We start from the raw sequence: 27,591 nt of genomic DNA, 5'->3' as shown, positions 1-27,591 counted from the left end.
GAGCCAGATCCTTTCGTTGTTACTTGACACAGATGCGTTTGAATCGCCCGTTTGTTTGTTTGTTTGTTTGTTTGTTTGTTTGTTTGTTAAAATGCGGTTTGTTTATTTGAAACAGAGGTTTACGCTGCGTGGCGTAAAATACAGAATCCCGGAGGCTTCTACGGATCATTTTCAGCGTCTGAACCGTTTCAAACGTCCTTCCTTAGCAAAGTTGTTTGAGATGACATTTGGCGGACTTGTCTCAGCTGCTCCCTCCTCTGCAGGGACCTCTGATAAAGTGTGACGGACAAGTTGAGGCAGGACTGAAGGTGTGGCGGCCGCAGCCGTGAGGAGGAGCACTCACTGTGTCGTGTAAGAAAACTTTATGCAACTTGTTGCGCTCTCGGCAACACTTTTCTGTCGGTGAGCACTTGACTGTGTTGCAGAAGGATCTGAGTCAAGAACAGATCCTGTCGGAAGTTGGGTATCGCGTTCTCCCGGACACCTGAAATCTGCTTAATAAGCTTCAAACCAGACTCGTCAGTTCATGGACATTTTGCCCTTGAGATCTGGAGGATTTTTGCTTTTGGTCATGGAGAGAGCTTAAGATTGTCGAGGAAGAGGTGAGTACACTGACAGAGCCCCGGCACTCCTTAACGATTAAATAGCAATCAGCTGTCGCTTTTCCCAGAGCTGTGCCGAGCAAAGGTCTGGGAAGGCTGCAGGGCTTTACGTCTCAGTGTGAAACAGTACAACAGCAGCTTTACAGTGGAGGAGAAAAACCAGCGATAAAGTTCGTTGTTAAGTTTTTTCATGGACAGTTTGAACTGGAAAGAGACGAAACCTCAGTTCTAGGAAATGTTGCCAAGTCAGAAATGTGGAAATTAATTATTGACAAATTTGAGTTAGTCTGCCGTACATGTGTATAAGATTGTTTTTATATGACTTTATATCGCCTGGTTAGACTTTTAATGCTCAGAAACACTTGACTTGCTTTATTTGTGCAGAATAGACCAAAGAGTTAAACATTAAAAGTATTAAGATAAGAAAAAGAGACTTCCTTTAAATTGAAGCGAGACTACTGAGACTATTCCAGCTACGGCACCAGAGTCAGACTTTTATAATAGTTCCAGATTTGTGAGAAGGCAATAAAAATGAAATTACTCGTGTTTTCTTGTTCAATTCAATTCAATTCAATTCAATTTTATTTATATAGCGCCAAATCACAACAAAAGTCGCCTCAAGGCGCTTCATAGATACAGAGAAAAACCCAACAATCATATGACCCCCTATGAGCAGCACTTTGGCGACAGTGGGAAGGAAAAACTCCCTTTTAACAGGAAGAAACCTCTTGTTCTCCAGCACATAGTCATTATTTATGCCTCTAAACCTTTTGAATTAATATTCACTGGATGTGAATATTTTATGAAGAGCATTTATACATGTTGATGAGGGAAGTCTGTCTCTGGTAAATGGACCTCCACTAAGTTTTCCAGAGAAACAGTTTAGGAATGTTTTGAGGCACATTTGCTTGTCTTCCAAACTCCTCAGATTCCCAATCTAATTGGCTAATTATGCAGTGCCCCGAAACATGCCCAGTGCACAGAGGACCCTACATTTAACTAGGGGTGGGGGAAAAAATGGATACTGTGTAGTATCGTGATATTTTGTTTGCTAATAATGTATCGATACAGAAACAGCAGAAATCGATATTTTGTTACAAAAAAGGTTTTTGTGCTCTGACTTCAGAGCATGTTGATCCTTTTTCTGAGCAAGAATCCTGACATTCCTTCACTGTCCAAATGTGTTTAACTTGTTTATGGCAGCAATAAACATGACAGTTTACTTATTTTAATTTAAGACGTGTTTTATTTTAATTAAGTTTAAAACTTTTATTTCATGTAAAATTATATTTTGTTTTAATTTACTTTCAAATTCTTCAGTTGCTGAAGGGGCTGCATAGTTTTCATAAACTGCATAGTTCAGAATAGCTATAATTGTACCAGATGGTTGATTCAGTTAAGTTGGACTAGACTGTAATACAAACCGTTCAGTTTGTCAACAATCAAACTGAAATGAGAGAAAGACTGAGTGTGAGACTTTGTTATTAGATAAAATGAATATTGATAAAGTTTACCTTTATGTACAGAATCTGAATATCGCAAAATATTTTTAAAAATTGCAATAATATCGTATCGTGGGATGTATGGTGAGTCCCACCTCTAATTTAACCAATAGAGCCAGAAGGTTCCTCTCCCAGTGTCCTGGTGTCAGGCAGCCGTTCATAGAGAAATAAGGAGAGTTGCCTGTGTGAGCCTTTTTTTTTTTTTTTCTAATTGTCCAATTTTATCACCTTTTCCCCAACCCCCAATCTTCCCCCTCATATTTCTGTGCTTCATTTCTGGTCTGATCCCTTTGTGCCCCTCTTTACTTACTTCTAGCTTTTCCTGCTTTCTTTTCTTTTTCGCAGCACCTCCTTTTCCATTCTTCATCACTTCTAATACAGCTGCAATGCGTAGATTCAGCTCCGAGGGTTCCCTCCTTGATCTTGACTTCCCGACATGGAAAAAAGGGGCACTGAAGAATTCTGGACAAGACCACGAGTCTGGCACCTGCACACTTCACTTGCAGAAGGATGAGCCGGCTGGGAAATCGGGTCGCCTGACTCCCATCATCCAGGAGCCCACGGAGAGTCCGGGTGAGATGAAGAACGAGCTGACTCGGGAGCACAGCGTGAGTGCGGAGAACCTGTGCGAGCTGAGTAAAGTGGAAAAGAGCCAGCTCAGAGGCTGCCTCATCAGTGAAGGCAGCAGGGCTTATAGTGACAGTCAGCTGGCCCCAGCTGTGCAGGGCAGCACCGAGAGCGTGGGGAAAGCCGATCTGCCTCCATCGTCGCCTTCGTCCTCTTCCGGCTCCTTGAAGATGGAGCACAGACACCAACAGAGAGACAGACTGACAGCTGCTAAGCTGCACCTCAAGAGTCTTTTTGCACAGGTGCAGTAAATGACATTTCTATTGTGTTTCTATGCTGTGTTTTCGTGCAGCTGGTACTTTAACAGATTACACCCTCTAAATGTTGTTGTAGATTTTTAGAGGAAGAAAAGCACAGCCACCTTCAAAACCCCCAAACTGTACATTTACCATCCTCTAAACTCCTCACCTCCCAGTCTAACTGGCTAATCGCAGCGTTTTCCAGCCTACAGAACACAAACGATCCTTTTCATGTGTCCTGGTGCCAGATGTAATGTTTGGGTGCCACGAGGGGACGTGCACAATGCCTTACAAGGTTTAAACACTTTAGTAACTTTGAGCCTGTTTTTCACTTGGAGAGGCTTATAAGTGACAGGATGGCGTAAGTCAAACTGTCACTTTAGAGAGTTCTACATTTCAAATAAGCAGATGTGGTGTTCAGAAATATCCCAATGTAAACACTGAAATGTTAGCAAACAGCAAGTTGTTTACATTGTCAGCAGAAACATAGCAATAGCAGCTGAATAGTACAGCTGTTGTCTGAAATTCCCTTTTTCCCATGAATTCAGTATGATAGAAAAGTACGAGGAAATAAAAATAATTGAGACTGTCTCTAATGAGTGTCCCAAATTCCCAATCTGCTGTAGGATCTGTGTGAGCTGGTGCAGTAGATGACTATGGTCACACATAGTCTCTCCATTCTGTTTGGCATAATTATGATCACGGCTCAACTGTTCAAAATCTTCTGGATATGTATTGTCTGTCTAGTTTACTTCCTGCCCTCGTGCACAACGCTGCTCTTCATTCTTTATGAATTTGCTACTGCAGTGCTGGAACTTTCCTGACACTAGAAGCTTTATGTTAACAGACACGTGGAGATTATAGTAGAAGTACACAGCTGTGCTCAAAGGGTATCATTTGATTGCTGGTTTTTCTATGAATTACTGTAAATAAACAATATTTTAAGCACCTTGAGGCGACTGTTTGGTGATTTGGTTGCTACATAAATAAAACTGAAATGATACTTTTGATTGGGTATATTCGGAATGTCTTAAAGACATAAAGACTTGGATGGCCACTAACTTTCTGCTTCTTAACTCAGATAAAACTGAGGTCATTGTACTCGGCGCTGAAAAGCTTAGAAATATGGTATCTAACCAGATTCTTACTCTGGATGGCATTACCTTGGCCTCCAGTAACACTGTGAGGAACCTTGGAGTCATTTTTGACCAGGATATGTCCTTCAACGCACATATTAAACAAATATGTAAGACTGCGTTCTTCCATTTGCGCAACATCTCTAAAATTAGAAATATCCTGTCTCAGAGTGACGCTGAAAAACTAGTTCATGCATTTATTACTTCCAGGCTGGACTACTGCAATTCATTATTATCAGGATGTCCAAAAAACTCACTGAAAAGCCTTCAGTTAATCCAAAATGCTGCAGCAAGAGTACTGACAGGGACTAGAAGGAGAGAGCATATTTCTCCTGTTTTGGCTTCCCTTCATTGGCTTCCTGTTAAATCCAGAATTGAATTCAAAATCCTGCTCCTCACATACAAGGTCTTAAATAATCAGGCCCCATCTTATCTTAATGACCTTGTAGTACCATATCACCCTATTAGAGCACTTCGCTCCCGCTCTGCAGGCCTACTTGTTGTTCCTAGAGTATTTAAAAGTAGAATGGGAGGGAGAGCCTTCAGTTTTCAGGCCCCTCTTCTGTGGAACCAGCTTCCAGTTTGGATTCAGGAGACAGACACTATCTCTACTTTTAAGATTAGGCTTAAAACCTTCCTTTTTGCTAAAGCATATAGTTAGGGCTGGACCAGGTGACCCTGAATCCTCCCTTAGTTATGCTGCAATAGATGTAGGCTGCCGGGGGATTCCCATGATGCATTGAGTTTTTCCTTTCCAGTCACCTTTCTCACTCACTATGTATTAACAGACCTCTCTGTATTGAATCGTATCTGTTATTAATCTCTGTCTCTCTTCCACAGCATGTCTTTATCCTGTCTTCCTTCTCTCACCCCAACCGGTCGCAGCAGATGGCCGCCCCTCCCTGAGCCTGGTTCTGCCGGAGGTTTCTTCCTGTTAAAAGGGAGTTTTTCCTTCCCACTGTCGCCAAAGTGCTTGCTCATAGGGGGTCATATGATTGTTGGGCTTTTCTCTGTATCTATGAAGCGCCTTGAGGCGACATTTGTTGTGATTTGGCGCTATATAAATAAAATTGAATTGAATTGAATTGAATTGGGTCTGCCTTAAGTAGACTTTATGTTAATATTTTTATTCCCTTTTAATTATTTCAGTTTAAAGTGGAGAAAGGTCTACTGTAATAATAAGCAGGATATTGAGTAGTGCAATAAATTGACTTTACAACAATATATTTTATTTTGAGATGTTTTAATCCAAACCACAGAGGCTGCTTTGGTGTGAAATGACTAAAGAATTGAAAATAAGACAAAACTGTTTTGTTTGCATCAGATATGCGTGTCTTCTGTTTTAGCTTCAGTCGTCTTCTGTTTACGGCCTCTAAACTCTCACTGTTGTTCAGTCGAGCTGTTTAGAGCTGCTGAGGTCTGGAACAACTTTCAACAAATGATGAAAAAGGTTAACTTCAGTTTACTGTTTCTGTTTCAGAGTCCTCATTCGTCAAACTCCAACCTGACCCATACAGAACAAAAAGACAGGTGAGAGCATGGTTTATTTTGTTAGTTCTGGTAAGTGTAATTTTTTATCTTAGACTCACTTTCAGGGTCTCTCTGATGCTGAAAGCGAGTCGGTACTTGTCTTAATGTTATAAGAGTGTGAAGGTTTGATCTGATGTTTATTTCAATGGCAGCGTTATCTTTGCTACCATCTCCTCTGACACGCCTCGACTCTCTGTTACCATCTTTTCCTGTATCGTAGTGCTAAAGAGAGAAGGTCTCGCCTTGTATTCATGCATCAGTGGAGTCAAGTGGGTCACGGTAGGAAGAGGAATTATAATCGAGATGAGCTGGAAAAATGGGCCGAGTCCGTAAATGTCCTGCTGGGAAGTCCAAGTAAGTCCTGCTATTTTCCGAGTTTCGGGTCTGATACTCGACATTTTAAGCAGAAAACATTCTGACTGTAAATTGCTGGACTTGTATTCCTTTTAATTTAGAGGAATAGAAAGAAATGTCTTTAGGGGGATGGCTGAAGCATAGAAGGAAGTGCGTGGCTTCTTCTAATCAGGGGGTTGGTGATTTGATCTGCATGCCAAAGTATCCTTGACATCCACACCATAGTGCATGCATCCCACTCTGTGGTCATCAGTCTCATCCACACACTATAAATGCCAGAGTGTGTGAATGTTGGCTAGAAAGCACTTAGACGCAGAAAATAAACTGTGTGTGTGTGAATAGGTTAATGAGCCGTGCTGTATAAAAGGCTTTGGGTGCCCAAGTAGAATAGAAAAAAAGCTATATTTAAAAAAAAGAAAAAGAAAAAAGAACAGCACAAATTCTTACTTACAGGTCATAAGTACAGGGAATTTAATTATTTTATTTTTTCATTATTATTTTTTTTTAAAGAAGTAAAAGTTTGTGGACAATCTAACAAGCCCTGAGCACGCCCGATCTCGTCCATTTACCATTTATATAGTTTTTCAGATGAAATGCAGCTCATTAAGTATTCAGAGTTCAGTTGGTTTTATCCAATTACGCTGCCTATTTTGTTTCTTTAACTTAGGGTGAGCCAAGATGCTGCCTCAGTGGTTTTCCTTGTACTCAGAAGTTCCTTGTTTCAGAGTTGTGAAAGCAAACCAGGATGTTATTAAAAATGAAGACTAGAGTAAAATCCTCTGGAGTCTGTACAGTGTTGGAGTAGAGCCAGCAGAGAGAAGATGAACTCGTAAAGTTAATACATGGAAAAATCATTAGGGACAAGTTGTTGATCAGGTGTGACAGACAGACTGAAGCGGGACTGAATGACACTGAGGGAAGTCGTTAGAAGGATGTCTGATGCCAGAAATTAATGGAAATAATTTTGGCAGTGCGGGAAAGAGGGAATGCTGGAGTAGCCAATGAAAGAGAATTCCCAGTGGGAAAAGAAGTGTTGGGGGGAAATCTCTCCCGCTGAATGGTCACCAGAGTTTCATTTATACTCCAGAGGTTGAATCCCCAAACTCTTGGTGACCTGCAGGTCTTTCTTTTGGCCCTGCTGTCAGACTTACACATCACTCTTGCACTGGGGAGACATTCAAGTCACATGACCACATCGCCCGATAGGACACTGACAGTCGTCGGGCATTTTTGCTTCCTCCATAATTTGTGCTGCACGTCTTACTTGAGGACAGATGTGACATTTTTAGTTCCACTACAAGTTAGAGTCGACGCCCACGGACCAGTTTAATGTCAGACAATGTTTTCACGGACCGGCGTTTAAGGTGTCGTGGATAAATACAACAAAATAAAATGATATGACCAAGACACAAACTGGTATTGTCTAAATATAATAATAATAAATGCGAATTCACTGTGTAATCGTGTAACTTTATTAGCAGCGTCCACTGAAAAGCACCAACAACATTCAGAGTAACATCCTCCTCTCTGCCCCTTAATGCTCTCTGGTTGCTATGGTAACGCGTAAATATATCTTTCAAGCACAACTACAACACAGGAAAAGACCCAGGAAACTGAGTTAAGGATAAAAAAAACCTGAAAACCATAAATTTCTCAACCGAGCCTTAACTCTCGCTGCTCGGTACCAAACAACTGACAGCCCGGGGGTCGCTGCCCTAGACCCCCCCCCTTAAGTTATAGTTAAAGTTAAGGGAACACTTGAAGGATATTTAGATTTTTGGTGTGACTTTAAAGCCCTTAAAGGCCTGGCTATTTTAATTTCCTGTGACCTTGAATTACGCACACGACATGACGAAAACAGATTTTCACCTTGATCTGTGTAACTTAACATTATGGTGTTAGTTTAGTTTTTTAGATGTTTTTTAGACTCTATATAAGGTAATGATTGGATTTGGGAGAACACACAGCAAATAATACTTTTAAAAAAGCAAAATGATCAGAGATTCCAGGTAGGATTGGGAAAAGTAATAAAAGGCCACCTGCTCGTTGGCAAATGAGCAACCAAACTTTACACACAGGTACATTTTAGTCTGCTGGAGATTTTTTATCTGTATCAGATATGTCACCATGTTACTTAGCAACCATCTAGCAATTGGCTTTAATGACCTGTTTCTTTTCCCTGCGACACCTCGCAAAAGCATCCTAATGTCATGACAATAACTTTTCATTTATATCCACAAAGGCTGAATTAAACATAATTGTAATGTGGTCATGTTGCCTAGCAACCACCTAACAATGCGCTAAAATGACCCTTTTTTAATTGAATCATCTACAACACGTTATGAAACCACTGTATCATTTTCATTTCATGGTTAACAGCATAGAAAGACGAGTGAATTAAAATAAAGCCCCTTTATTATTCTTCCAAACCTACTTTGAGTGTCTGTATTTTGGAGAAATTAATGCCATTTTTGATTGTTATATCCATTCTTTTTTTTCTTTTTGCTATGGGGGCTGCTTGGTTTGAGGACACCAGCAATACTCCTGTTACTTCATTTACATATCAGAGATTACACTTTGCTTAAATTAAATAATGCACTGCTTCCCTGGATCTTTGCCACAACGGTGATTTGTTTTCCTTCATTCACAATTGAACCCTTGCAGTAATCGTTTTCAGGATGCAGCTGTGGGAGTCGCCTTTTATTGCATTCTTGTTTAACAGGTACTAATAATGTCAACTCTGGAAAAATAAAATAATTGTGTTCAGATTTAAAGAAATACAACAAGAAAGTATTTTCTTTATATACTTCAAATTGCAGCAGGATAACCTGACACTGAGAAAGATACTTTATTTACTTTAATGTCTTTACTCTTTGTGAGATTCTGACCTGAACCCTATCCTGTGACATTTCAGTGTCTCACAACTTCTGCTTTGAAGACATGTTTGCGCAACAAAAAAAAATCACGTTTCTCAAGTTTTTAAGCTGAATCGATGTCGACATCTGGTCTGACATCAGTGACCCTCTGTGCTGCTGAAAGTGCAGCACTTACCCAAACCCTGCTGCTTCTATGAATAGAATAGATAGTAAACACCAAGATGGTTATAAATCACAGCTGTTTCAAAGTCTAAAGGCTTGAGAATGTTTGACTTGATATCAACAAGGGTTCTGGGTTTAACGGTGTGTGAAGGGGAAGCGTGTACGGGCACATTCCTGAAACCTGTTTCTTGGCAGTATGCGTTGTGCTGGTGTCGTCTATCGCTTTCACCCATTCAAGAAAAGCAGGACGTGTCCCGATGAAGCGCTTTGATAACACCGATGCATTTACGGCATATACTGAATGCCGCAGAATGTTTCCATTCGTTTGTTTTTCTTGTCACGTCAGTTTCCTCATCATCATGTGCACGACCCGGTCTGACAAAATTATGACTAAATTATTCAGGATTTCAGCCTTGGGCGATGTCTTTGTGTATGTTATACAAAGGAAGGTTGTGCCAGTAATCTGACCAGCCTACTACTTCTAAAGGTGAACTTTTGTGGTAACTGGATAAGTTCTATGCAAAGCCTATTCAGGCAGATCAAAAGTGAGCATGCTATCAGAGAAATCAAGCTTTGTTGACAAAGAGCCCCCCCCCCCCCCCCCCCCACACACAAACAAACAAACAAAACACTGCAATGCAGATACAGAATTTCTTCTACAATTAAAGTAAATGTTGAAAAGAATAAAATAAAAAGTTGACTCCTGACAATAACAGAACTCTAGTCTTATTGCACGTCTTAGCAAATGACCACAAGGGACTCAGTCAGTGGTCATGGTTCACCATTTATTATAAATGTAAAGGTATTATTACCATTTTTAGGTTGTAATGAAAATTTTTTAATAAGTATAAAGCCGTTGTTCTAGCTGGAGCTGCGAATGAAAGAAATCCAGTGGCTCTTAGCAGCAGACCCAGACCCCACATTTAACTAGTGTTTATCTGTTGTCTTTAAATTAGGGCTGCCACGATTAGTCGACTAGTCATGATTACGTCGACTATCAAAATCGTCGACGACTGATTTAATAGTCGACGCGTCGTTTGAAGCTTTGTAAGATCACAAAAGACGCAGGAATAAGTAGTAGGATTTAAGAGTGTAATAACGGACTGAAACAGAAGGTGGCAGCACTGCATGCAGTGTTGCCAACTCCTCAGTAAGGAAAATCGCTATTGGCTGTCCTAAAAGTCGCTAGAAGTCGCCAAATGACGTCATCACCTAATTTGCATAATTTGTCATGCTAATGTGATTGTAACCTACGTTGTTGGAGAGAGAAATAACGTTGTGGAGACATAAAGTGAGTAAAAAAAACGTCCTAAATGCAGTTAGAATTTATCTAGAACTACAAATTAAATTTATTTTAGCAATTATTGTTTTTTGTAATGTCACAATTCCAACCTTGCTCCTTTATCCAGGCCTGGACTGGCAAAAGTGACCCGAAATTGGCACTCTGGTGGAGTTACTTTGTGTGTGAGAGTGTGTGTTTATAAGTAGTTTTAAACCTTGTGATCCACAAAACAGCCTAACAGTAAAAGAAGAACTCATGCGCGATTCATTTGCAGTTTGGACGCACAGGTGTGAACGTCTCCTGCCCTGATAGCAGCTGGGGGAGGACTATCCTCCACCCGTGAGCGCTTTGTCACGGGTGAGGCGCCCACGGCAGCACCGCTGCTTGTTGAGAGTGAGAGCGATACGCGTTTTCACATCAAAAAGTCGTCATAAATAACTCTCCAATAATACCAGAAAAAGTCGCCAGATTTGTCGCTAGTCGCTTTTTAGAAAAAGAGTCGCTAAGGGGCTCTGAAAACTCGCTAAATATAGCGACAAAGTCGCTAAGTTGGCAACACTGACTGCATGTACAAGGATGCCAGCTGCCGTTAAACCCCGAAGAAGAAGAAGCTGTGTCCCAGAATTCATAGCGCAGCCCAGCTCAGTTTCCAACAATGGCGGCAGCTAGTTAGTTTTAATATTACTCTTATTATTCTTTCTGGGTCACAAAATAAACGTTTAACATATTTTCAGGCGAGAATGTAGCTGTGTAAACCTCAAATATCTGCTCAGTTTATCAAGACACCACATATTTTCAAAAGCGCTCCGACGTTTTCGGAGACGCCTGTTAGCCACTAGCTCGATAGCTAGCCGGGGGCTAGGCTCACTAGAGCCCGTGAGAACACCGCAAATCGTTTTCAAACCCACCGCTATCTTTCGCTACTCAGGTTAAACATATATAAGTCACTTAGATAACTTAAAATGTTATTGTTTGGCTTTTTTTTTAGTATTTTATTTGTTCCTGAGTAAATCGGTTTGGCTGAGATTAAAGTTATAGTTTTTACACAGCTGAATAAATGTCAAGCAGAAAGCTGATTATCAGAAGTGTGAGATGCTGGAGAATTTACTCCGGTGTCCTGTTATATTTTAGATAGCAAGGAGTTTATTAAACTTCACCGAAACAATCTGCAAATTTCATTAAAATTTAATAAACTATCATCTTGTCTTTATTTTTAGTTAGCACATACCTTAAACACTTAAAGCTGTAAGCTAATGATCGTTATATAAGAGCAGATGCTGCTCGTGCAATAAGCTGTACGTTTTACGTCCAATCGATGCATGATCTGATTAGTCGACTAATCGCAAAAATAATCGGTGACTAGTCGACTATCAAAATAATCGTTTGTGGCAGCCGTACTTTAAATGACAAAAAGGGGGGGAAAGGTGAACAGCTGTTTAGAAGCCGTTTTAAACCCCATCTAGCAGTTAATGAGTTTGTATAAGTGGTATGATCCTCTCTATGGTAGGGAGGAACAACAAGACATCACATTGGACCATGCCAGAAATCAGAGATCATGTGGTATGTTCATGACATTTCTAACCTTCAGTAGGATGTTCACATGGAAAAAAAGTAGAGCTAGGTTGCTTTCTCTAGTCTTCCTTTTAGGCATGATAAAGTGTTTCTGTGTTCTCTGCTATAAGATACATAAATTGATGTTGCATGGGGTGGTAAGGCTCACTTGTCGTCCTCTTCCTGGCAGCTGGTGTTTCAGTATTTGGAGCCTTCCTGCGCTCTGAGTTCAGCGAGGAGAACCTGCAGTTCTATCTGGCCTGTGAGCGCTACAAACATTCGTCCACCAACTTCAGCCTGCAGAGGAGAGCCAAAGACATCTGCGCAACCTACATCCAGCCAGGAGCCCCCCGCGAGGTACACATGTCCATACTCAGTCTTACTGGTTGCACTGGGCAGCCTGTCTTCTGGGAACAGGAATTGTAATTCAAGTCCTGTTTATTTTTTCCTCTTTCTCCATTGCCAACTGTTTTACTGCTCAGTCTCTCTGTGTTATCAACAAGCTTGTGTGGGTGGTTCAGATTTGACGTTGTAGCGTTCCATCAATAGCTGCATTCATGTGGAGCTGTTGTTTTTTTCTTTCTTCCACTAATAGAGACATTTTCCCCACAGCATGAGATTATATGTGTGACAGTAGCTAAAGTAAAGGACCAAATACTGTGGAGAAAAAAAAAAATTCATTTGCTTCTCCAGTAGGTCCCTCGTTTCCCAGGAGTCCAGCTCCACTGTCTTATACTGCAGCTATAGCAAGGTGCACAGTAGGTAAACTCCAAAAGTAAAATGTCAGTATGAGTGTGAACAGTATGACTTTTGATGTGATTCAGGGGATGCCATTAATTTAGCATTAGCACTGGAACTTTAACAAAGCGATCTTTTCTTTTTAGTTGAAGGTATTTATGCCAGGAAGAAGAGAACTGCACTTGTTAAAGTTTATTAACGGAAAGACGAAGTCCAGGAATCAAACTGTGCTTTATGTTGGTGAGCTCAAAGAATACTCACTGAAAAAGTAGGAAGACCTAAATGACATGACTTAACACCGAACCGCTACAAGATAAAGGTTATCTGCAAAGCCCAAAAAGTTGTAGGCCAACATATCGTCAAAGATTTGGACATTTCTACACTGAAGAACAAAGAAACAGTGTTAACAAAGTAAAAGGAGCATAAGCTACAAAGCAGCTTCCTTTTGTGTTCATAACTATGGATGAAATCTTGTAAGCTAACATGTGCTAGCAGCAGATTTGGAAAACCCAAATGCATCAAGTCTGTACTGAGGTGGAAAAATGAATAAAACAAACACGATCACAGTGCCATGTCAACATAATACAGAAAGTGCTCCTCTGTTCTGGGAGTATTCACACACACCGAAGTCATGCACTGTTGCACTGTGCCGCTCGCTGATCTTGGCAGATGTAAAGCTGCAGAAGGAATTCTGAGGATGTGAGGTTATCTGTAAAGCTTGCATAAGTTCTATACATTTCTTTGTCACGGACGCATGCTAATAATTATCTGTTTAAGAGATGTTTGCTCAATGAAGGAACTTTGTTCATTATCAGCTTTGCATGCTCCTCATTCTTTCCACCATCTTCATGAACTCTTCACCTGGAGACTTTGAGCAGTCTTGCTAAGCTTTTGTTGGCTGGTTTTCCTTCAGTAACCTCAAGTTATTCCAAACCATCTCTACTGGAACAATGTTGATGATACAGCACTCATCATTGTGCTACCTGGTAACTGAGGCTGAGGAGAAAACAAATAGTCTTAAGTCGAACTTGATTTTGACGCCAATTTTTATCTATTTATTTTTTGGCTTGTCTTTCCATAAAGTATTTGAATTGACTTTATGTGGCTATTGCACCATCACTGTGTCCTATTGCAGGTAAATCTGGACAGTACGACCAGAGACCTGACGATCCAGCTGCTGCAGGCTCCCTCTCGTAGCTCTCTGTCCCACGCACAGAAACGCATCTACTCACTTCTGGACACAGACTGTTACCCACGCTTCCTCCAGTCTGACGTCTACCTCTCCTTACTCCACGAGGCTGAATAGATTCCCCACACTTGGACTCAGGAGAAGGAATGGTGGCTTGGTGGTTTCTGGAACGGCTCAACTTCCTTCAAACTGTAAATTATAAAAGCTAACTATGCTGTCAAAACATCGAGCTGCTGTGTACAAAGTGTGGTTGGACACTGTAAATAGAAATATTGGTTACTGCAATTAAAATTTGGGGAATTGTGTTTTCACTGAGATGTTTGTGATGTTACAATGCTTGGATTTGGTTTGGCTTACTTTAGGATTAAGACTGGAAACAGTTGGAAACTGCCGGCGAGCTTCTGTCCGTCGTATAAAATAATGAAGTGCTAAAGTTGAACCGCAACAGTGAGGTTGTCTTTTTACACCGATGGCATCGCCAACAAGTGAGACATTTTAACTTGTTTAAAAAAATCACAAAATTTAAGAGGAGACTTCTCTAAAATCTGAAAACACCATTTTACTTTAGTTTCATATTATTCCAAATGGAAAGAATCTGGACAAATTTATCAAGACAGTTAAAGATCGTACACCAAACAATCCAGGATCTTTTTTATTTTGTTTTTTTGCACCCCACATGTGAGCTGTCATATCTACAGAGGCATTATGTTTTTACAATCATAATTTTTTTTTACTAAAAGCAGTTTTTTCTTATGTTACTTCTGTACTGACACTCTACATATGATCCTCTCTGGGATTTACAAAAAATTATTTAAAAAAGAGAAAATTTCCAGTTCTCTGGGTGAAATACAGTGGTTTGCAAAAGTATTCGACCCCCTTGAACTTTCCCACATTTTGTCACATCACAGCCACAAACATGAATCAATTTTATTGGAATTCCACGTGAAAGACCAACACAAAGTGATGTACACGTGAGAAGTGGAACGAAAATCACACATGATTCCAAACATTTTTTACAAATAACTGAAAAGTGGGGTGTGCGTAATTATTCAGCCCCATGTACCACGGAGAAGTAAGACCGTTCTGAAGGCTTCATCCTTCAGAACAATCATCCTGATACCAGCAAACTATACAAAGTGGCCAGTAAGTGTATATACTCAGTGTTGGGGAGTAACGGAATACATGTACCGCCGTTACGTATTTAAAATACAAAATATGAGTAACTGTATTCCATTACAGTTACAGTTTAAAAAGGTGGTATTTAGAATACAGTTACTTTGTTGAAATAAATGGATTACATGGCGGTACTTCCCTGTTTCATATTGTGGCGGGTCAGGACTGTTTGGGTTTTGTTTGACAGCTACGTTCTGTTGTTCCAGGCGGCAGCGTTACGGTTGCCATGGTTACAGGGTGACGCTCTCTCTCTGCGTGTTTCCTGGGTGAGAGAGGCCTTTTTGTTGTTGTTGTTGTGCTAAGCTAACAGGCAGAATGCTACAGGTATAGCTCTAAAGAATGTAGCATCATAGGCAGTGTAGTCCGTGCTGCAGGGAGAATGGACTGCCATACACGTTATGTGTCTGTGAGCGAGGGAGGGAGAAAAAGGAAAAGTACGAGCTGTCATCGAGCAGAAACGGGAGCTGGAAGCATGTAAATATAATAATAACCACTGCAGCCAAGAAGAGAGCCTGACGAGCCCAGTTGTAAGTAAGCTATTAAGACTCGAAGGTACATTGTGTTCATGTTTTCCTCCGGAACGTTCCTGTTGGAGCAGCCTTTCAACGCCTCTCTCTGTCTCTCGCTCAGTGTTGCCAACTTAGCGACTTTGTCGCTATATTTAGCGAGTTTTCAGACCCCCTAGCACTTTCTTTCTAAAAAAAGTCGCTAAAAAAAGACGTGAAAGCGCATATCGCTTTTACTCTCAACAAGCAGCGGGTGCTGTAACGCAGTCAGTTCTTCTTTTACTCTTATGCTGTTTTGTGGATCAGGTTTAAAACTACTTATAAACACACACACACACAAAGTAACTCCACCAGAGTGCCTATTTCGGGTCACTTTTGCCGGTCCAAGCCCGGGTAAAGGAGCAGGGTTGGAATTGTGACATTACAAAAAACAATAATTGCTAAAAGAAATTTAATTTGTAGTTCTAAATAAATTCTAAATGCATTTAGGACATTTTTTGCTCACTTTATGTCTCGTCCACGATGTTATTTCTCTCTCCAGCAGCGTAGGTTACAATTACATTAGCATGACCAATTATGCAAATTAGGTGATGACGTCATTTAGCGACTTCTAGCAACTTTTAGGACAACCAATAGCGATTTTCCTTACTGAGGAGTTGGCAACACTGCTCTCGCTACAAACTTGACCCAGACAACAAAGTAAAGCTAGTTTTCAGCTACGAGCCCGACACGAACCCAACGTATTAGCCAGAGGTCCCTTTACTACGGTTCGGAGCCGCGGACCTTCAGTAACAGTAATAAATCACAGCAATAGTACATTCATGTAGTTGTAAAAAGCATGATAATATATTAAGTAATCCAAAGTATTCCGTTACGTTACTGTCATTGAGTAACGTAACGGAATACGTTACAGAATACATTTTGGGGCATGTATTCTGTAATCTGTAGTGGAATACATTTTAAAAGTAACCTTTCCAACACTGTATATACTAATATACCGTACCAACACAATTTTTGAGTCCCAGATTGTAACTTTACCACTTGTTACTAGTTTTTAAGAAGCAGCTACATTTGGCTCTAACAGAAAACCTCCACACATAAGGCCAACATTTCCCTGAGAGCAGATCTCACTCTCCGAGTTTCCTCTGCTGCATGAAAGGGGAAAAACAAGTTCAGCAAGAATGAGCTCTTTGCTTTAAAGGTCAAAGTAGAGTGTGAGATATCCAGAAGGCAAAGGTGAGAAACCTGAATAAACTGACTGGTGACTTAAATAGCTTCATGCCAATGGAAAATTTGAGTTGCTTTAGTCTTTAATGTTCTTTGTATTCCTTCCTATTCCTACCTTGTAGCAAAGAGGTTGTTCGTTTGAATCCCAGTTGAGGTTTCTGTATTGAGTTTGCATGTTTTAGGTTTCCTCCACCTTCCTCTCATAGTTTGTTCTGGTGTGCTGGAACATTTCTTTAATTTGTATTTAGCTGGACAGAACAAATATATTTTCTACCATCTTCTGCACACCAAGCACATTAAAGAGGTGAGGAGAACAGCATCAGCTCAGTTATGAAGTAATTGGTATTTAACAGTTCCAGTCAGTTTTATGTCACTGCAGTGGCTGCAGCCATTCAAGCAAAGTGTCCCCACACATTGTCTATAAGACACAAACAAAGCCAGTAGTTCATAAGCCTGTGCCTTAGTGTGCAGTGCAAGAGGGTCGAAATATTTTTGAGTCCTCGTAGCTTCACGAATACAAGAGATATACAAAAAAGTCTGAACTGAAAAACTATTTAAGCTCTGCAAACAACTCAGTGTTACACCCGCTCCAAAGGGAATCTGATTTTTGTTTATCAGAACAGTCTTTATAACCAACGCTACTCATCAGTATGATGGGATATAGGTGCTGTGATGCTGCTCACAGTCTGCAAAAACTGTTTGCTGACTGCATTTTTATACCAAGATCATCTTCTAGCCATGAAACCTTCTGGGTTAAAATCATTTTCTAATCCTTTACGTTGAGTTGATCGGGTTGCCATGTTTTTCAAACTTTGTTGATTTAATTTTAAGGCCCTTTTCATGTGTTAGTTCGTTTATTCTGCTCTGAATTAGTTGGTGAGAACGAGCTGCATTGTGTCACCATAAACCACATGTGTCAAACTCCAGGCCTCGAGGGCCGGTGTCCTGCAGGTTTTAGTTGTGTCCTTGATCCAACACAGCTGATTTAAATGGCTAAATGACTTCCTCAACATGTCTTGAAGTTCTTCAGAGGCCTGGTAATGAGCTAATCATTTTATTCAGGTGTGTTGACCCAGGGTGAGATCTAAAACCTGCAGGACACCGGCCCTCGAGGCCTGGAGTTCGACACCCCTGCCATAAACTATGTGAGAATGTTTAGTCCGCTTATTGGTCAGATGTGTCTGGGAGAGGAGCAACAAAAGTAACATTAGGTTGTGGGTTTTGGCCAAGTGGACGACGTGGATAATATACATTCATTTTACAGCTAGGCTGTACTCCTGGTGGTGTACCCTGCAAAGCCTGCGCAGCCAGCAGAAGGCTTTTAGCTCAAACTTACACCTGTAAATGAAACGCTCTGGAGTTCAGTTGTTTTGTGATCACCGTGCTCACATCTGCATAAACGAACTGCACCAAGGGGGACATGAAGCAGGGTTCAATTTAAACAGAATAAACACTGTTGGTGTGAAAACACCCAGTCCAGCTTCTCCTGGGTGATCCAAGGTATCCAATGGAGGGTAATTATGGTGATCTTAATGACTATAACAATAATAATGGATTGCATTTATATAGCGCTTTTTGAGGTCCTCAAAACGCTTTACAATACCACTATTCATTCACTCTCACATTCACACACTGGTGGAGGCAGCTACAGTTGTAGCCACAGCTGCCCTGGGGCAGACTGACAGAAGCGAGGCTGCCATATCGTGCCATCGGCCCAACACCAGTAGGCGGTAGGTAAAGTGTCTTGCCCAAGACACAACGACCGAGACTGTATGAGCTGGGGCTCGAACCGGCAACCTTCCGGTTACAAGACGAACTCCAAACTCTTTGAGCCACGATCGCCCCGACTATGAGATGCAGGTGAAATCTCTTGGGATTATTGTGTCCCAAAAGTCAAATATTCAATTGTTGTGAATGTAGTTACCTGGGTTTATTCCTTGCAGCTGCAGTGGACGTCACTGTTAAACAAACTGCTGACCAGAGAGACGCTGATCCACCGAGCAGAATAACTAAATTCAGTTTACTTTTAGTGTTTACAGGTGCCAATTAATAAGTTTTTTTATATTGTGTTGTTCAGCATAGAAAGGATGTTTCTGTGAATTCTGTGACATGAAGTCGTCAGTGGCAGTGAAATAGCAGCACTAATGTGAATCAATGCCAGGGGCCTTAGCCTTTAATGATCTTCCTTAAGTAACAAGGTAAAAATGGCCCTCTCCCTCTGGATTTTGAAGATGGTTCATCTAAAAAAAGTACCTCAAACAAATCCAGGAATTCATGGGACCAGTGGGGAATTGTGTTTAAAAAGAAAACTTAACATTTCTGCCTTGTCTTCCTCTGGCAGTTTCACTGTGTACATTCCAGTAATTCTGTGTCTTCCATCTGCTGATACTGTATGAATGATCACACTGCGCCTCTATCCCGGGTTTGGAAGCGTTGTTTAAACACAATGTATAATATGAATTCTAGCTTTTTCTCATTTGGCTTAATTTATTCAGAAAAGACTAAGTGACACATATAAATCCCAGATTCTGCTTCTTTTAAGTATGAACTCCAAAGCAGACGGACTCAACTAAAACAAAACACAACAAAAAACAATCAAACAGAGAAGTTATAAGTTCAGTTAAACCCAGCTAACAGGTTTTGGCATTAGGCTTTAAGCCCATTCTGACTGTTGAATACTAAAGTTTATGGAAGTGTAAAAATGACAAAATAAGGATATATCGTGGTGTATTTTGGCTTTATGGACCATTCTAACTAAAGTTTACATTACAGCAAAAATGTGTAAACTTTCAATTTGTTTTCAATTCTGTCTGAAAAACCTAAAAATATATGTTTTGTCTCACAAACATTTCCATTATTTAATGAAAATCCAGTTAGTGGAAAGTTGCAGGAAGCTCCGTCCATGGGAGACTTCTTTAAGTCCAAAATAAATCAAAATGTTTTACTTGATTTCTCCACAAATACACTGTTTCTGTTCTTTTTTAATTGTTTTGATTTTTGAACAAATATTAAAAATGACTAATTGTCTATTTCTGTGCTTTGCACTTGTGGATGACCTGTACCATTAGCACCCAGAGCAGTCTACAGACCGTGTTTGCATGTTTAAAGATTTGCTTACATGCAAGATCTGAAAAACACCAACATGGGTTATGAGTTATCATTTTAAATACTGCCTGACACACATTACCCTGAGGGTATCTCATAAGTAATTACAACGTCTGATGTACTATCTTGAACCCAGTCAAACAGGGGAGAATCTGGATTGATGCGTTACACACTCAACTCCATAACCATCAAATCTTTTGGAAGACTGATACAGATCCATCTTTCCAGAGACTTGGAAAATCAATGCCAGGGTACATTGAAGCAGTTCTGAGAGAATCTGGCAGGCCAATGCTTCAACTTAAAGTAAGCAGTCAAGGACACAGTAACCTGTCTGTACATCATGTCGTTATGTTACAGTCTGTGGCTGCATGCAGCTGTTACACATGTGCAAAACAGAAATGGAAAATTAAGAGTACTGTATCACACTTTTTAAATATTTGCTAAAAAATGCAACAAGCCAAATGTGATCAACTGAAAGTTTATCATGCTATTATCCCATCCTATCCAATCTGTCCAAGTAATACAAGAAAATGGATGATGACACATTCAAATAAATTCCATTGGATTCATTTTGTTAATTAATTAAATACAAAAGTCACTATGAACCAAGTTCACGTTAGTAACCTTTGTCTTATGCAATGTTTCCCTGAATTTATACAACAAAATAAATGAACCTAACAACGCTCAGTGCGAAGGCTACTAAAAGGAAACACCTACCTGAGTTAGCTGGACCTGTCTTGCCAGTAACACCACTGACTTAATGGGCCAATTATTCAATTAGCAAGGACGCAGCCAGTCTGACTTCTACGGAAAAACTTATCCAGTTGCAGTTGACTAGAAAAGATGAGCTAGTTGACAGCTGAAGAACTCATTTGGGAATAAAGGCAGCCATTATTATAGCCTTTCTAAAACCAGAAAGACTGGAAGTGTATTTGTTCTGAACTGAACTTTGGGCACTTAAACTTCACAAAGAAATTGTTGCATGGTGGGCTCTCAAACACTCAAAAGTCGGCTCAAACATGTCTGAAAGCATTTTAGGCATCAACATTTTGATAATGTTTAAAGTCTGTAATCGTCACACATTCACCAGGGCCGGGTGCTCCTGTATTCCTGCTTCTGCTTCACCCACTGGGCAGTGTAGCAGTGCACCCCCACAGCCCATGACCTGTCTTCAACTCTGTCACTCTCCCACAACAGAGGTCTGCCTGCTGGAAGCTGTGAACTGTCCAGAACCTTCATCTCCTCTTCAGAACGACGGGATTCAGGATCTGTGCCCAGGCGTGTTTCTCTCCTGTCTAAAGAGGTAGTGCTGCTTATGCAGTCCTTCTTGGATGTAGAGAGAGGTGGAAGCAAGACAGGCAGGTTCCTGTGTGAACAGGAAGTTGGTAAAAAGGTAAAAGTGAGGGCAGATATGAAACTGAACATTGCTCTTATCCGATTTCTTCATATCTATGGTTGTGTGCGAGGGCTGCTGTCACTCTGCTACCCACATGATGATTATATGTCACACTGTCTCATCAGCTACTCTTGTTATTGTGTTATTTGAGGAAGACAACTTTACTACACTGCACCCACAATGTGAAATATCTGCACAACTTTGCTCAAGGCTGCTAAAAGCTCTGGTCGTCTGCACGTAGATTCTTATAGTCCATTAAGGAACTGAAGAGGCTCAGAAAGTCTTCAGATCTTTTTCCCTCATCATACTGATTATTGTGTTGCCAACAATAATCAGATGTAGCATTTAATCCATGTGTCACCATGAATTTATTACATCAATAAGCTAATAGGAAAGTCTGGAGATGTGGTTGCATATCTGGTGCATAAAACATGTTCCGAGCAGTTTAGAGAAACGGTCCATCATAGTCATCCGTCTGCCGGGATGTAATTCCAATTTAGGTATTTTTGTAATTGTGACAACAGACCCCTCTTATCACATTTTGAGGCGTTTCAACCCCATATCTACACTAAACCTCCTCATTTTCTTTTTTAATGCCTGCTAACCTCTAAAACAATCGGTGGATCAATGTGTGAATACCTGTTTTGTTGTGAGTGAATACTGTATCCCAATGTGTATGACTGATCCCCTACTGCTCTCAGACCTGAGGTGGCACATGGTGCTAACATGTGAGGAAAGGGAACAGATGAATAATAAAAAATAAAAATGAGAAATTGATGAAACACAGTTTTCCATAAAAAGAATATTTCTTATAATCTGCATTTTTGCTTTAGCAACAACATGACTGTGCTGACTTAACAACAACGGCCCAATGCTCAGTGCTCTGAGAGCAAACATTCATAATAATGAAAGAAACGTTTTACATGTAGACTGTCTAACACTTCAAAACCCAGCTGTGTGTTACGTCTGACAAGCACAACTGGGTCAGCGTTTTAATCAGAGCGTAAGATAAATTTAAACCCAAGTGATCCCTAACATATTCATGGACACAGTAACTGTGATGAACATGCTCCTCTGCAGTGTGGGGTGGTTCTCGTAAGAGCCAATTTGCTTTACTTAAAGAACCCAGTAATTTTCTTACAAGGATTACCTTTCAAGTGGATACATTGTAAGTGTTGACTACATGAACAAAGTAACAACAGTGTACAAACCTGTGATCAAAGGAAACTGACTTCTCTGATGAATCTACTATATATGAAATACATTTCAGTTTCATTTTTCCCAAACAATAGAAACAATAGAAGGGAATAAATAAAAGTCATTTAGTAATCAAGGTGTACGTCCAAACTTTGAAGCAGTCTTTTATCTGCCATAGTCTTCAATCAATATTTTGCAATGCTAAAAAAAGTTCAGCCCAGCATATCATACTGGACATCAGTGATCAGAGTGCATTGGATCAGAGTTTTTGACTGATGAGTTACGAGTATCCTGTCACACAACCACATTTCCAGAGAGGTTGGCTAAATAAACACAGAAACCAGTGATTTGCTAAATATTTACATTTTCTATTTATTGAAATAAAAAATAAAATAATAAAAAACTGGATAAAAAAAATGTTGACAAAATTTTAAATGTAAAATGTAATACCTGCAACAAAAACACTGGGCCAGGAGTGGTTCACCGTCTCCATTGGTCTAAAACTAGACTAAAATCAAGGATGGGTTTGACCCCACATGTGACCGGTGCAAACAAGACCCTGCTTCCCTATTTCACATGTTCTGGGCATGTCCAAAACTGGGTAGCTTTTGGAAAAGCATATTTGAAACCATGTCCAACTTATTGGTGTTCCAATTGCACCCTGCCCGTTTATAGCTATTTTTGGGGTGATGCCTTGTGATGCCAGTCTTTCCAAATCACACTCTGATCTTCTGGCCTTTTGCACTCTTTTGGCCCGTAGAATGATGTTATTGAAATGGAAAGAGCCACTTCCACCTGTATATGGGCAATGGGTTAAGGATGTCATGTACTATACTCAGCTGGAAAAGATCCGCTACACTGTAAAAGGTTCGGTTCGGAGGTTTTATGACACATGGTATCCGGATACTATCGCTTAATGTGCGTGTGAGTGTTTTTTTTTGTTGTTGTTGTTGTTTTCTTTTGTTTTTTTTCCCTTGCTGTTCATTTATTTTATTATTTACGTTGTATCTGAAATTTTATTTTATTTTATCTCTTCTTTCCTCTCTGGCTGGGTTTTAGTTACACTGTTCTGGACGGGGGGGGAGGGGGGGGGCACTGTTTGTTAATATTGCCGTAATTGTTGTTGGAAGCAATTCTTTGTTCAATAAAAAGACCTTGATCAAAAAAGAAACACTGGGCCAGGTACAGATTTAACACTAAGCTAGATTATGTATTCGTTTAACAACATCAAAACATTTGGGATGTGTGAAAATGTTATTGTTGTTATTGCGTTTATACTGTTTTCATATAAACATTGTACATTAAATTAATGTACAATTATGTACAATTTACATGAATTTACATCCAAGCATGATGTGGTTTTTAACTGCCATCAACACCTCTACAAAACCTCACCTGGAGAGCGTCTGTGCAGCAGTCCAACAGCTCTGGTGTCCATGTGTCGACTGTACAAGTTGCATCTCGCAACTAGACCCTGTTGACTACTGGAGAAGTAGCAGAAGCCAGCAAGGATGATGAGAAGAAAATCAAATAAGATAGAGAGCAAGGCAGAGAAAGGAGAGAAGACAGGCACGTGTTTGGATGGAAGAAAGAAAAAAAAGAAATAAATGAGATAATTACACAACTCAAAATATAACAAACAGAAAAATGCATGGTGTACTGTTGAAATAAAACACACAAAAAAAGAAGAATGGAAATAAGACTCCGGAATAAAAGTCGCAGCCTTAATTTACAATATCCTGTTTAAGTATCATTTCTGTGTGTGACAAAATGCAATTTCACAAGAGCAGTTTTGTGGCAGGTTGTTTAATTAGTTCTAAAAAAGTCAAGCAGATAAGACACGGCCATCAAGCTCCAGTCTGTCGTGCTGATAACAAGAAGGCCAAAAGGAGTTTGTTCTCTCCTCATTTGAGTTGAATAACTATTCTAGCAACAACAGACTCCCCATTCATAAGACAAAAACAGGCTATTTATTGAGCTAAGACACATACGCCGTTCCTTTGAAGGGAAGGAACAGGCTGGTCAATGAAAGCCTAGCTGAGATCTATTAAGGGAACTATTGATGACAGAAAGACGAGCCAGAATCAGTCAGAGGGACAAAATAAATGGAGCACAATGGGTAACGAAAAAAGGGGAAAGAGAAGAGAAAGAAGGAGAGAATGAAAGGAGTCGGTCAGCAAAATAATTACAAATTACAGGAAAACTCGAGCCACTAATCAAGATCTGCACCTTGTTCTGCTCAGAACAAGCATCTGACTAGTTTGTATGGCCACTTTAACCATGCATTCAATGGTACACATACAATTTATATAACTTTACACAACTATTAGTGCTATTAACATACCACTTACACTTAGAGCTGGGCGATAGAATGATAACGATATGTATTGCGAATTAACTTTTTCTCGATAGAAAAATGAAACTATTGCGATAGACCAATCCAAATCAAGTAGTGCAGAGCCGAACCAATCACAGCCGCAGCGTCACGTCACGTAACTTGTTACGTACAGCTCAAGTGCCAAGCCGCGCATGTGTATTTGTTTGGGAAGCAGCCAGCCGCCATGCGGCTGGGTAATCGAGGAAATGGCTAGAGAAAAATCAACCGAGAGCTTGGGTGACCAGGTTACCGAAGAGAGCACAGATGACAGTTCCAATGCCGGAGAGATTGTCGAAAGGAAAGGCCAGAGAAGTTCTGTAGTGTGGAGGTATTTCGGCTATTTGAAGTCTGACAAAAAACAGAGTAACGTGCACTGTAAATTGTGCCGAAAGCAAGTCTGGAAATACAACAAACCTTTTTTTATCACCTGAAGCAGTGCCATCCACTAGAGCACGCTCAATCTCTGACTGAAAGCGCTAATTCGTCATCGAAAACAACCAGGGGAATCCCTGCGAAGCAGCAACATTCAATTGAGTCCGCTTTCTCCAGCGTCTTACCATATGACAAAAAAGCTAAGAGACATAGTGACATAACGAATGCCGTAGCTTACTGTCTTGCTAAAGACATGCTACCAATAAACATGGTCGAAAATGAAGGATTCAAGCAGCTAATTAAGGTAATGGATCCTCGTTACCAACTCCCTGGACATAAACATGTCTCTCAGACAGCGCTTCCAAAGCAATATTATATAAGTTAGTCAATTTTGTCTGTTCTTCTGTAAAATAAACTAAGATTTATTTTTAGAATTAATATTTTGTTTCTAAGTGGAATTGACAATTTAGTCTGTTTCGTTTGTTCTGTTTTGAAACTTAAACGCTTTAGCGGCTACTTTTTGTGTAGTTTGCAATATTTGCCTTTATTTTGCCTAAACTGAAGCCTCATTTTAAGTACATCTGCCCTGTTGAACTTATTATGGGAAATAAATATTTAAATCAAAACAAGCTGCTGATTATTTCACATTTTATTTGAGAGGAATGGCACATTTAAATCTTACAAATATAGTTATTTGGCTTATATCGTGAACTATATCGCCTGAAATGAAAAAAACATATCGTGATATGAAAAAATCTTATATCACCCAGCTCTACTTACACTTATTTATTATATTCATATTATATATATGACCCGTTTATGTATAAAGCACCTATAACAGTGTTGTATCGACACAGAACTGACAAAAACAGACAAATGTGAAGAAAACAACAGATTCACAGATAAAACAGCATTTATTAGCATTTTTGAGGCCATTTATTAAACCAGCCTAAAAAACTACCTACAGCAGATGAACAGTATCTGAAAGTTGGAACCTGAAAGAGGAATTTGGCCTTTTAATTGCACCGTCTATGTAAACCTCATCAGAAATGCTCTCAGCAGCGACTAACCTAAACAGCTGGCCAAGCTGGAGGTGGCAGAGGTGAAGATGATAGGATTTTCATTGGCAGAGACCAGAATGAACAGGATTAAATATTAGTATATCAGAGCGGATTGGAGAAAAGGTCAGAGAGGTTGAGACGATTTGGGCAGACGAGGAGGGACAGTGGACATACTGGACAAAGGATGTTGAAAATGGAGCCGCTAGGCAGGAGGAAAATAGGAAGACTTTAGAGGAAGTCTATGAATTTAGTCAAGGATGGCGTGCACAGAGTTGGTGTGACAGAAAAAGATGCTAGTGTTAGGATGACATAAAGGCGTTCCATGTAAACAACTGACTGTGGGAATGACAGCGGTGTAATCCCTCTACACAGGTGGAACAACATTTGTCTGCTAAGTGTTTCTTCTCACAGATCCAGCTTTTCTTTGTTACTGAGGCTGAAACTGTGGACAAATTTCACTTGCAGTAACTGACCTTGACATGATGTTAAGATGTGTAAAATATAGATTTCCATAATGGAGCTGCAGAAAGAAGTGCGTTACTTCTTACCTGGTGCGTCTTGCTCTGCAGCGATCGCTGAGAGGTGACTGTGGGCTCTGGTTCCTGTTGCAACCAGGGGAAGAAGTTGGAGTGACTCGAGGGGGTGCCCTGCTGGGGGAGCATCCCACGCTGAGGGATTTGGACCACTGGGAGGCTACCGAGCGCTGGGGGGAGTGGGGAGGAGCAAACGGCCAAGGAAGAGTCTTCTGCTCCTGGCGAACAGCTAGACAGAAAAAAATATGTAAATACTAATAGCACTAATTGAGAGCATCATATTTTATTGGCTCTGTGCTTGGTAAAAGCTCACCTTTAAACCCCCCCCCCCCCCAACAATTTTATAACATTTTTCAAACTTTGGAAAATGCTAAAAGAAGCCTTGCTCCTTGGCTACAAATATCAGCTTACAGAGATTCAAGGTTCTTGAATTTGCACTTTTAGCTGGTTCATCTTCTACCCACAGCCATCATTATGTGTAAGACTGGAGACTAACATTTATATTTTCAACTGATAATCATATCACAATGCAGTAACACAAAGTTACAAGGAAGTTAAGTAACAAAATGGATTATTTTTAGACAAGTAATGTGTAATACATTACTTTTTTGACTAACGCTAACATGCTATAACTTACAATTTACTCTGCATTTGCTGAGTTAGTGTATAAGATTTTTATTGGTATTACGGAAGATCAGCTCCAGTCCATTCTTCAGTGTTCAGACTTACCATAGAAGGATTTGTGGAAGCTTTTTCCAGCACATTTTTGTTTATTTCCACAGTTTATATCAGTGTTACCGACAAGGGAAACAAGTGCTTTCTTATGACCATATACTTGGAATAGAGTCTTAATGTT

The 27,591-nt window shown here is 40.2% G+C and overlaps 3 protein-coding genes across 8 annotated transcripts in view; 2 read left to right on the top strand and 1 right to left on the bottom strand.

The window, feature by feature from the left end:
* Positions 1–27,591, top strand: part of LOC146493773 (uncharacterized) — a 561,837-nt gene that overhangs the window by 26,074 nt on the left and 508,172 nt on the right. The window lies entirely within an intron of this gene.
* On the top strand, positions 149–27,065 carry LOC146493799 (regulator of G-protein signaling 18). 2 transcript variants are annotated; one of them, XM_085147697.1, is made up of 6 exons: positions 149–602; positions 2,450–2,973; positions 5,587–5,636; positions 5,857–5,990; positions 12,052–12,218; positions 13,735–27,065. In XM_085147697.1, the coding sequence occupies exons 2-6, from the start codon at positions 2,491–2,493 to the stop codon at positions 13,903–13,905; spliced, it is 1,005 nt and encodes a 334-aa protein (XP_085003823.1). In that variant the 5' UTR covers positions 149–602; positions 2,450–2,490; the 3' UTR covers positions 13,906–27,065. The 2 variants fall into 2 exon arrangements, with proteins under 2 accessions (XP_085003823.1, XP_085003822.1); XM_085147696.1 differs by having other exon boundaries at positions 155–602; positions 2,421–2,973.
* atat1 (alpha tubulin acetyltransferase 1) overlaps positions 12,430–27,591 on the bottom strand; it is a 33,511-nt gene continuing 18,349 nt past the window's right edge. Inside the window, exons 9-12 of one of the 5 annotated variants that reach the window (XM_085147687.1) lie at positions 26,751–26,964; positions 23,788–23,876; positions 21,835–21,916; positions 12,430–21,165 (exon numbers count right to left, since the gene is read on the bottom strand). In XM_085147687.1, coding sequence (XP_085003813.1) covers positions 20,883–21,165; positions 21,835–21,916; positions 23,788–23,876; positions 26,751–26,964 — 668 coding nt within the window. In that variant the 3' untranslated portion in view covers positions 12,430–20,882. Of the gene's footprint in view, positions 21,166–21,834; positions 21,917–23,787; positions 23,877–24,317; positions 24,449–26,750; positions 26,965–27,591 lie in introns of those variants that run through there. The other 4 variants (XM_085147688.1, XM_085147690.1, XM_085147689.1 and 1 more) reach the window with 4 other exon arrangements.

The sequence above is a fragment of the Neolamprologus multifasciatus genome, chromosome 22, assembly GCF_963576455.1.
Source record: "Neolamprologus multifasciatus chromosome 22, fNeoMul1.2, whole genome shotgun sequence".
Classification (NCBI taxonomy): Eukaryota; Metazoa; Chordata; class Actinopteri; order Cichliformes; family Cichlidae; genus Neolamprologus; species Neolamprologus multifasciatus.
The sequence above is the reverse complement of the archived record's forward strand: the minus strand, read 5'-3'. Positions and strand labels throughout refer to the sequence as shown.